The sequence below is a fragment of the Terrapene carolina genome, unplaced genomic scaffold, assembly GCF_002925995.2.
Source record: "Terrapene carolina triunguis isolate 2854851 unplaced genomic scaffold, T_m_triunguis-2.0 Scaffold68, whole genome shotgun sequence".
NCBI lineage: Eukaryota > Metazoa > Chordata > Testudines > Emydidae > Terrapene > Terrapene triunguis.
The window spans coordinates 9542835-9554630 of NW_020664419.1; the positions used below are offsets into that span (position 1 = coordinate 9542835).

Here is an 11796-nt window from a genome sequence, read left to right on the forward strand (position 1 = left end):
AACAACATGCCTATGGTGGAAGTTTCTTTCCAGCCTAAGACATTTATAGTTAGCTGAGGTCCTGACGCATTTAATGTTCTGAGTCAAGGTTTAACAGGACATGGTTGAGTAGTTTAGGCCCAAATTTTGATTTTATATTTTAATATATAAGAAATTTGGAAAGTACACTTCTTTGACAAATGATTTCCCCCCTATACTTAGAACTATGCTGACACCATGTACAATGTTGGTACACAAAAAAAAATAAACAAAACAAATCCATGTCAGCATATGGTCCATAAGAAATATGTGGGTGGGAAGGGGAAAAAAAAAATCACTTGGTGCCAACTGGAAAAGGACAAAACCAGCTGGGAAAGAAATGTTAGTCTCAAGCTGTTAGAGGAGTGTTACAAAACCAGTGGAGGAGTTAAAAAAAAATTAAAGCAAGAGAAACTTACTTAACAGTCTCCCTCTAAAAATTATTTAAAACCTAATGCCCCATTACTTAACATTCCAGGCTCTAAAAGATTTTCTAGTTGGGAAATCTTTCAGCATGTTATTTCAGAGAACCTTCTGCAAGAAAGCGCATCTTCCCACATAATTTTACTTTGGTGGCAACACTTAAATCTTAAAGCATTCTATGAGCTGCACTGTTATATCAATTTATGAAGTACAGTATTTAAATGTCACCTGTTTTGTCTCTCAATATTTTGTAGCTCTCTGTGGTCCCTTTTCAGGTGTTTGGTCAAAGATGTAAAGTATTCCTTCAACAAATTCTGGAAGGGCTGTTGCTTCTCTGGGCTGATTATCTCACTAGGAGGAAAACTCAAGTTAAACTTCTCTGCAGCATTTTTAACCTTCCTTGGTACCAAACCAGCAATATCATCTCCACAGTGCCGGCAAAAGCTTATTACCACAGAAACATGAGCGTGGGTCTCTCGATCAGCGTTAATAATGTTTTTTAGCTGTTCATAGATTAAAGACAGACCTTCTTTATCAGTGAAAATCCCAACTATTGTCAATTCTGCAATGAAACGCAAGTCAGTTCTTAGTTTGGTAATGTTGGGAGTTTTCTCTTCTTTCCTTGCTTCAAAATGCTTTTTCCAAACCTGAAGAAGTGATGGAGCAAAATCAGCATAGCGCTGGTGAAACAGAGAACACAAGTGCACGGCACAGTTCACATCTGATATTTTCAGCTTTGCTTCAACAATAGAAGCTACAGCTTCTGCAATGTACTTGCTTAAATTGAGGCTATTAAAATCATGAGACAAGGAGTCCCTCTGTTGTTCTGTGATAGTTTTTAGCTTCTTAACAAAAGCAGTGTTCTTCTTCAGACTCGAGTCTAGCCTGCTAAAGAAATTCTCCTCAGGGCGGTTATCTGGTGCATTCTGGTTTTTGCTGCGGAGTTCCTTTCTTGCTTGATGGCGCTCCCAAGCTTCCTGATGGAGTTGATGTGCTTCCTCTTTCTCTCTAAAGAAAAAAAAACTGATAGTTATAACCTGGTAAGACCTCACTAATTTCTATTATAGATTACTGAATTTTGTAAACTGACAGGTAAATGAACCATTTCAAAACAAGGATAATGCACCACAAGCTAATTGATCTCAATTGTAGTGCAGTTTAAATTTTTCCTGATACTTTATATGTACTAATGAATGTTCTGTAATATATTTTACTGATAATAAGGAAGTCCTAGTAACTCCAAAGCTTCACTAAATAGCACTCTTCTATTAAACCTTTTCTAAGAAAGTGCCATTTATGTGTTTATTAAAATAAACATGTTAGCAAGGCTCTATACAGATTTTTTTTATCACAAAGCATTAACAAAGCATAAATACTACAATCCTTTTACTCAAGAAAGAAATACAATCAACTTTGGGACAGAACACAGCAGCTGTTAACAGAACACAGTAACACTACACACGTGTTCTAGATAAGAAGAATTCCAAATCCAACTGAAATTGCAAGGGCAATTTAAGTAGATAAAATGTATTCGCCCAGCCTGGAGTCTGACCAAGACAGACACATTGAAACCCTTACTCTTTAAAAAAGAGTCATGGTATCTTTAATTAATACAAATGGTCAGAATCTTGGTTTTGTTTACCTCCAACCCCATAGTGTCTCTTAATACCATGCTATGGATACTGACTTGGAGAGAAAACTAAATTAACACCACTTCCTGCTGTATCCTACCAATTATTCATGACTGCTGACTATTGGACAGCTTTAGAGATCACAGCCCATTTCCAGTGCTTAAAAGTTTACAGCAACAGTTTATAGTAAGGTTGGTCTTGTGACTGAAGTACCGGACTGAGAGTCAAGCTGCCCAGCACCTATTCCTGGATGGATTTCATTGTGATCACGGGCAAGTCACTTGGCTTCTTTGTGCCTCTGTTTTCCCATCTGTAAAATGGGGATAACACTTCTTAACCTCAATGAGACTTTGTGATGCTTAATTCAGGCACATTTATACATCTCATGAGATCTCCAGACAGATGACATTACCGAAATCCAATGTATAAGCCAAAGTGATAGTGGTTAGTATATACATACAACTACTGCATACTTTTAGCTTCTCACAAATAGCACTGAGCATATCACTTGACACTATATCAGTGGCTCTCAAACTTTTTTACTGGTGACCCCTTTCACATAGCAAGCCTCTGAGTGCGACCTCCCTTATAAATATATAAAAAAGTGTTAATTTAACACCATTAAAAATGCTGGAGGCAAAGCGGGATTTGGGGTGGAGATTGACAGCTCACAACCCCCCATGTAATAACCTCACGATCCCCTGAGGGGTCCCAACCCCCAGTTTGAGAACCCCTGATCTATATTTACTAAACAATTATATAAATTTTTACCTTCTTATTCATAAAATTAAAAAAGAGTGACCCAATACTGCAGTCCTCACTTTGGCAAAACTCCCACTGACTTCAATGGGAATTTTGCCTGAGTAAGGACTATACTGTTAGGCACAGTTAAAACTTAAAACATAAATCTTACTTCAATTGTGCAGCTGCCTCCTCTTGCTGACGTTTTACTTCCTCTTCTTGTTTCTTTTTCTCTTCCTCTTCAAATTTCTTTTTGTCTTCATCCTCTTTCCTCTTCTGCTCTTCTTCAGCTTTTATCTTGTCCTCTTCTTTTTTCTTTCGCTCCTTGTCTTCTTTTTTCCGTTTATCCTCCTCCAGTTTTTTCTTTTTATCTTCAGGTGTCTTGAGAGTCTCTCTCTTCAGGCCAACCTTCACATCCTCCTTTGGTTTCTCTCTACTGCTCACTGATCGCCTTTCACTGAAGTCTTTTTCTTTGTTATTTAATGAAGATTCTTTTTCTTCCATACTGGCTGACTTTTTGCGCTCAGCTGGCATTATGTTACCCAGGCAAATCTGCAGAAGTACAGGAATATCACCATTATTACTGTATTCTCAATATATGAACAAACTAGTTTTCACTGTATCCTGACATTCACTTAGAATAGTTGAGGTAAATCTGCATGAGGATGAAATTCAATTAGAAAACTGCGTGAAGCTAAGCAAGCAACTTGGAGGATGATATTCAAAAGTACTACACTTCCACACTGTTCCCATGGTACTAAGATCATGATTAAGGAGAAAATGTGAGGACTGCACAAAACCCAAATGCCTGTAATTGCTTTCAGCATATATTATGGCATTCTCTTCAACCTGAGCTGTGCAGTCAGATGACTGTTCAAAACTACCACAGCCTGGAGAAAACCTAATCTTTGCAGCAAAGCTAACACTCCAATTTAAAAAAAGTTTCCTGACCAGAGCCAACTACCTACAAGCTTTAATTAAAAAAAAAAAAAAAAACTCAAAGAAAGGCTTTCCCAGAAATCTTTTTTCCCTCCACATGAGCTGCAAAATTTTTTTTTACTGTTCATGCAGTTCAGCTTGAGGCTGTTGTTATGCTCAATGCTGTTATGCACTTTTGGATCCTGAAGTATCGAAACGGCTATAGTGGGATGTTTATAGACTGACAAAAACTACAGCCCCAATTCAGCAAATATTTATGTACATGCTTAGCTTTAGATCCAGATTTTTACAGGTATTCAGGAATTGTTGTGCTTAGTGTTGCAATACCTAACCGATTCGGGAACCTAAATCTCATTTTCAAAAGGCATTTAGGAGCCTAAAACCTATTGACAGTCAATGGGATTTAGGCTCCTAAGTCCCTAAAAGCCTTTTGAAAATGAGAGCCTTAAAAAGTCTGAGCCTTAGTCCCATTGTGATTATTCATGTGCTTAAAGTTAAGCACATACATAAACATTTGCAGAATCAGGGCTGAAGGGAAAGGGTTTTTTAATACCCTCATTTCTAGTAAGTTATGCTTTTAAAATGCATTTTCCTCCAGAGCAAATTTTAAAAACTTTTGAAGTGACATTGCTGAATTTGAAATCTTCTAGGGGAAGGGAGGAGAGACATCTTTTGCTATGTTACTAATATCTACTTAAATTGTTAGAATGAAAAGTATTGAAAAGAAATTTCTTTTTGTTATTTCTTTTCATGTATTTTCTACATTTCAGTCATGCTGGACAACGAAAACCGACTAGTCAGATTAATTTGTTTCTCATTTTCTTAAAATGTTTGGGTAAAAAACAGAACAATGGGATATTTGCATGTCAACAGAAATAAAAATGTAAGAAAAATGTTTTCCAATATTGAAAAACTTTATTTTACACATCCAACACCCACATTGTGGGCCTTCGCTATCTAACAGTGCCCTTTAATCCATGGGTTTTACCTGTTCTCAGTGATACATATTTGAAAGGTATACATTTAAAAATAAAACACCACATTGAAGAAAATCCCTATTTCTAATTAAGTACTTTTCCCATTTTCTCCTAATTATATGGAAAAATTCTTCAATATTTTTCCCCAATTATAGTTAGTCTTAATACTGTATTGAACATAGGGAGTTTTCCATTAAAAATTTCCTAAAATGTTGGTCCGATTCTTATAAATAATTGTTTTAAACCAATCTATCTACAGAACAAAAAAATTCACCAAGGATAGCAACAGAAAATTCACCAAGTATAGCAACAGTTTAAGGTTTTCCACGTTGTGCTCCTTACATGCAGTGTATGTCTTCACTGCAAGAAAAAGTGCTTTCTTAACTCAAGTTAACTACGGTAATATGATTTAAAATAGCAGTGAATACCAACTTACTTTTAACTCGGGTTAGCAGCTTGAGTTCATTCCCCGCTCCCACTTGTGGCGCTAACTTGAGGCAAAAGTCAAGTTGCTATGTCCTCACTGCTAATTTAACCTAACTTAGCCAACCTGAGATAAAAACCACATTTTTTTTTCTCTTTTTATTTTTTTCCAGTGAAGACATACCAATAATGGTGAGAGAGGTCAGTTACCATGGATGGCCCATTCAATACTTGGCCTCTCTGCTGACAGAAGTTCCAATGAGTGCCAACTGCGAAGGTTGGGAGGGAGAGGGTATTGATTTGTTTTCATTGGGAACAGGACAGAGGACAATTAATTTCACACAAGCTACATAGCTGCTGGCAGACAGTAACAACTTTGACTCCCTAATGACCTGATAAGTATTGAAAATATTGGCTAGCTACTGCTGAAAGACTCCATAGGACCAGAGCCCATCACTGATCCCTTCAGCCATCCAATCCCCACTGTATTTTGACTTTTTGGTTTAATTAGAATTGACTTAAAATAGATTTTTTGTTAAGTCAGTACATTTAAAAAGCAACATACTAAAGGCCAGATTCTGCAACTGGATCCATGGAGATAGGATATATGTAGGTATTTGAGGTCTAGATGCATCCAGTTGCAAGATCAGCTCCTCTAAACATTTTGCCCCAAGTTCAAAAGTAACATTTAGCGGACCAAGCTTACAAATGGCATATAATGGAGGCCATATTAATCCAAGAAAGCTTCTCAAGTTTTTTTTGGGGGGGGGGAGAGAAGGGGTTTAAAATTGAATGCTCTTCCATATTAAAGTCAGCTTAATGTCCCCACCAATGAGATTCAGTCCATTTTAATATTCCACTGGATTCTCTAACAATTGTACTTTATAAAGTTGTGTTCTTCCTGATGACACCACTAAATAAAAAGCTTTGTTGGAAAAAAGTTAAAGGAAACATCTATAAATTTAAAATGATCTTTATTAAAATCATAGAATCATAGGACTGGAAGAGACTTTGAGAGGTCATCTAGTCCAGTCCCCTGCATTCATGGCAGGACTAAGTATTATCTACACCACCCCTGACAGGTATTTGTCTAATCTGTTCTTAAAAATCTCCAATGATGGAGATTCCACAACCTCCCTAGGCAATTTATGTTGTAATTTTAGCACAAAAAAGATTACTGAAAGTTAGTAAACCTGGAGTTAAAGTTAAAAACAAACATCTGAAAGACAAGAAATTAAAAGTCTGTTAGGTCAAAAAAATAAATGCTGGAAAGACCCTAGATATTTGTTAATACTCTAACACTGTGACCATTACCTTTGCTCGCCCACTAGCTGCTGCTTGAAAAAAATTTAAGCATCCCCTGTTGCACATATAAATTACAGTAGCATGGTCATTTGCGGAACAGTCATAATTTGCACCCACCCTGCTAGCTTACATCAAGATCAGGGAGAAATTCAGGACTGTCTTTTGCAAAGGAATGTCTCATCTTTGCAGGTATGCGGCCTGTATATTAAGGCTCATACTGAGAATTTTGATCTCTAATCTATAGCTGGCCAACACTGAATAAATGAACAGGATAAGGAAAGGTATACAATTCATAATGTGGTGAACACAGACAAGGTCTAGTATGAAGCAACAGAGAGTCCTGTGGCACCTTTAAGACTAACAGATGTATTGGAGCATAAGCTTTCGTGGGTGAATGCCCAATTCGTCGGATGCATGCCGATGAAGGTCTAGTATGGATCACGAGGGCTATATGAAAAATGTGAGGTTTTGACCATACTATGTAAATGATAAAGAAACTGATATCCAACCACTCATTTGAGTGTGTACTGGGGAAACAAGCATTAACAGTTTATAACCCAGTATATAGTAGAAACCTGTGGCTCATAACTAAAAGTTGGATACAAAAAGATGCGGGTAAAGAGAAAGGTCAGAGTTAAGGAAGGTGTTGAAAACTTTACTGGGGTGCTCTGTAGTGACATATAGGGGTTTTGAACTTATAGCCTTGTACTGTGATCACTTCCAAATGTTCAGTTTTGTTAAATATTGTTCAACTTTCTAATGTTTTTAATTAATTTGTTTCCTCCCTTAACACAATCTTAAGTTTTGTTTGGGAATTTTCTTGATTTGTTTCTGAATTTTTATTTCTTTATAACAAGCCTGATATGTGAAAACTTGATATAGTTGTACTCACAATAGTTCAGAGTACAAAGACTGTCAGTTCTAGGACATCTGGGGAACTTATAAGATACACAGGAGTCCAGCCCCAGCTTTTTTTAAAATAGTACACAGACAATGCTTAGCAGAAAATACTTATAAAAAGCAATATAATCTTGAAGGATCCCAAAGAGTTATACAAAATATATACATATAGCATAATTAATGCAGCCACCTTAAAAGTTGAAAGGAGAAAGCTCAGCACCCACCCTTCTGTATTTAGTTTTTCTCCATCTGCAAAATGGGTATACAATAATAGTGGTGTTTTGATGCTTCATTAACTTATGTTTGTAAGCACTATGAAATCCAGGGATGAAAGTCAATATATAAATGTAAAATACTAAAGACTAGATTTGGTGTTTGATTAGAAAAAAAAGTTTCTTCCCAAATCTCTCTGTGCTGGTATGGGAAGTTACATATTAGTCATATGAAGGTTCCCATTGCAAGTTCTTGTCCAGGTATTCTATAAAATGCTGGCTAAGCAAATTGAGGAATTATTTATATAAATTAGTCCCATTTTGATAAGATACTTAAAAATGCAAACTGCAAACTCTGACAAATATGACAAATATTCCATAACAGCTGTACAAATCGTCAGAATTAAACAAGTTTCAAGAACAATCCAAATGATCTGCATCAGTGAAACGCCACAATCACCCAGTCAAACCTAAACTCAAACCCACAAAACAAACCAAAAGAGATGGAGGGAGGGAAAAATTCATAATTAAACACAAGCACGAAAGAGGTGGGTTTGATCTAACGTTCGTGACTGAGTTTTACTTTCTATTCTGCCTACCTTATTAAAAAAAAGTTTTTGCTGTCCTAACTCTACCGATGGGCCTCCTTTGCTAGGGTGAACGAAAAAGAAAAGGCCTAAAAAACAGTCACTAGGTGGAAATAAAACATCTTTTCACACAAAAGTAAACAACCAACCCTCTCACCTGCTCTAAATGTCACACACAAACCAATCCCCACCGAACATCATTGTTCAACTGAGCGCCCCCTCCTTTGTCTACCCCTTCAAATACGAAGCCGCCCCCCCCCTTCTACTTGCCCGCCTGGCACCTCACCACTTCTCTCCCTCCACCTCCTCACCCCCTTAGCACGCCAAGCCCTCATCTTACTCTCCTCGGCCCCACACTCCCCCCACCCAGCCCTTCCCCAACATTTCCCCCCTCCCCTCCCTCAGGGAAACCCCGGAAGACAACTTCCCCTCGCCCCCAGCGAGCTCCCTCCCGCTCACGGCCCCTCTCTGCCCTGTGACCTCTCCACGCCCACCAGGCCCTTCCCCGCACTCAACTCTCCCCACGCTGAAGCCCGACCTCCTCTCCTCTCCCCGCCCCGCCCCCAGGCCTCTCCCCACCCCCAGCCCCCTCCCCAGGTCCCACCCGACCCCCCTAGCCGCTCTACTCCAGGTAGCCCCGCTCCCCTCCAGCCCTGCCCCGTCCCGGATGTCCCTGCAGGCCGCCCTCTCTCTGCCCCGGCCCCACTCCTAGGAGCCCCCCACCCCCAAAAGCCTGCTCCGCCCCTCCATCCCGCCGCGGCCCCTCTCCCCCGCCCTCAGGCCGGCGGGGGCGGTTACCTCTGCCCGGTGTAAACATCGGCTCGGACTCCTCTAGCCCCTACTCCACCACCAGCTTCTGCCCCCTCCCCTTGCCCGCAGAGGACCCCGGGCTGCCCGTCGCGCCGCCTGCCTGGAAACACTCCGCCGAGGCGGGGCGGCTCAGCCCTCTCCTGGCTGCAGGGGGAGGAAGCGAGTAGAGCTCCGGTCTCGCCGCTCCGTCGCGCCCCCAACAGCTTCGTTGGCGAGTGGCGGCTGCAGACAGGTACGTATCAGGCAGCGCGGGGGGCAGCCCCGGGCTGGTGTGGGGTCCTTACGTCAGGCAGCGAGCCAGCCCGTGCTGCTCTGAGTCTGGTTACTAGGAGCAGGAGGTTGTGAAGGCGGAAGTGGCCAGTGGGGGTGGGGGACAGGTGTTGGGATCCGGCCTCCATCCTGCAGAGTAGGGAACACTGCTCCTCCGTAGCCCATGGACACCAGCCCACCTGTGGCTCTAAGCAGTGATGTCACCATGTTATGACGTGACACATCACTTGTTTTGTGGGATGACATCACATTGCATCCTATAATGTCATAGCAACATGTGATGAGGTTTTGGTGTGGCATGGTCTCCTATCATATGTCATGTGTGATGCCCTCTTGGTATGCTCATGTCACATCAAGCACACCGTGGGTGGCCCAGGGCAGTACGATTACATTCATGGCACACCTCAGTGACATCTGTGGAGCATGATGTGCCCCCACACTTCAAATGCACAACTACAGAATGGAGAATAACTGGCAAGGTGGTAGTACTGCTGAAAGGGATCTGCGGTTTTTAGTGGATCACAAATTGAATATGTCAACAATGTGATGCAGTTGCAAAAAAAAAACTAATATTTTTGGGGGTGTATTTACAAGAATGGCATATATAAGCCGCTGGAGAACATAAGAACCACATTGCTGGTAGGGATGTAAAACATTAAATGGTTAACCGATAAGGAAGGCTACAAGTTTGTCATGGATTCCTTGACTTTCTGTGACCTCCATGACTTCTGCAGCGGCCGGTGTGCCTGGCTCAGGGATGGCTCAGGCAGCCCCTGCACCAGTCATACCGGCTGCTGCTGGGCAGTCTTGGGCCATCGTGCCTCCCCACCTCCACCCAGCAGAGTTTGGATCTGGGAAGGGGCAAGGGGTTGGGGCATGGGATGGGGTACTTACCTGGGGGGCTCCCCGGAAGTGGCGACATCCCCCTCGCTCAGCTGCTAGGCGGAAGTGTGGCCAGGCAGCTCTGCGCGCTGCTTTCACCTGCAGGCACCGCCCCCGCAGCTCCCATTGGCCATGATTCCTGGCCAATGGGAGCTGCAAAGCCAGCACTCTGGGTGGAGGCAGCATGCAGAGCTGCCTGGCCACACCTCCGCCTAGCAGCTGAGCAAGGGGGATGTTGCTGCTTCCGGGGAGCCCCGCAGGTAAGAGCAGCCCAGAGCCAGCCTTGGACGGGGTGGGAGGCACAGAGCCAGGTAGGGAGCCTGCCGTCCCCACCAAACCCCCTCCCCCCCAGCAGAGGTCCTAGGCTGTGCACTGCCGCCCACCCCCTCCCAGCACCAGCTCCAGCCCTGACCCCAGACCCCACTGTATGGGGCTGAGCAGCAGCCCCGACCCCAGACCCTGACCCTTGTCATCTTAACAATTAAATGGTTAACCAATACATTTTAATAGTTTAAATGGGTACTTTTTAAAATGATATTTACATCCCTAATTGGTGGGTCAGACCAATGGTCCAGGTAGACCAGTATCCTGTCTTCTGACAGTGGTCAATACTAGTTGCTTCAGAGGGAATGGCAATCATTGAGTGATCCATTCTTTGTCATCCAGTTCTACAGTCAGAGGCTAGGGACACCCAGAGCATGAGGTTGCATCCCTGGACATCTTGGCTAATAGCCTTTATTGGACCTATCCTCCATGAATTTATCTCATCATTGGCAATCCCTCTGTTCGAGGATGATCTCTACCACAGATTTACGCATGGGTCCTGAGATGACTAATTCTTTTGGAACCCCATTATAGTTTTGGCTTTCACAACATCCCTTGGCAACAAGTTCTACAGATTGACGGTGCATTGTGTGAATAAGTCAATTGTAATTGTCCCCCTCTACTTGGCACTGGTAAGGCCTCAGCTTCAGGATTGTGTCCAGTTCTGGCTACCACAATGATACTTTAGGAAAGAAGTGGACAAAGAGAATCCAAAGAAGAGCAACAAAAATTATAAAAGGTTTAGAAAACCTGACCAATAAGGAAAGGTTTAAAAAACCTGTCCATGTTTAGTCTTGAGAAAAGAAAACTGAGAGGGGGAACCTCATAACAGTCTTCAGATATGTTAAGGGCTGCTATAATCAGGACTGTGTCGGAGAAAAACAGAGTTCTCACTCTCTTTTACTTCCACCTTTTCATGTTCTCTGTATGTATAAATATCTTCTGTGTGTTCCATTCTATGCATCCGATGAAGTAGACTGTAGCCCACGAAAGCTTATGCTCAAATAAATTTGTTAGTCTCTAAGGTGCCACAAGTACTCCTGTTCTTAATACATTTGAAACATGCAAAACCGGGAAAAGGAAGCATTTTGGAGGAAATCACAAATTCTGCATGAAAAAAATAAAATTTTGCAGGGCACATTACTTCAGCACAAATTCTGCCTTGCACAGCGGCTAGGAATTCCAGCAGAAGTAATTATAAATGTTATAATTTAAAATGGTCAGCAACATGATATCAGGGTTACTTTTTCTGAGCTGGAGGTGGGACTAAAGCATAAGGGAACACATTGGGTTTACCATTTGATAGGGAAATTTTTTAATTAAAAAAGTTTGTGATTTGGAATCATTCAGTTGT

At 41.7% G+C, this 11796-nt stretch overlaps 1 protein-coding gene across 6 annotated transcripts in view; it reads right to left on the bottom strand.

Annotated features, from left to right (window-relative positions):
• UPF2 (UPF2 regulator of nonsense mediated mRNA decay) overlaps positions 1-9024 on the bottom strand; it is a 129813-nt gene extending 120789 nt beyond the window's left edge. For 2 of the 6 annotated variants that reach the window (XM_029910843.1, XM_024210861.3), the window contains exons 1-3: positions 7582-7747; positions 2986-3365; positions 670-1449 (exon numbers count right to left, since the gene is read on the bottom strand). In XM_029910843.1, the coding sequence (XP_029766703.1) occupies positions 670-1449; positions 2986-3365; positions 7582-7650 (1229 nt within the window). In that variant the 5' untranslated portion in view covers positions 7651-7747. Of the gene's footprint in view, positions 1-669; positions 1450-2985; positions 3366-5165; positions 5513-7581; positions 7748-8313; positions 8390-8954 lie in introns of those variants that run through there. The other 4 variants (XM_024210862.2, XM_024210863.2, XM_024210860.3 and 1 more) reach the window with 4 other exon arrangements.
• Between the last annotated feature and the right edge of the window lie 2772 nt (positions 9025-11796).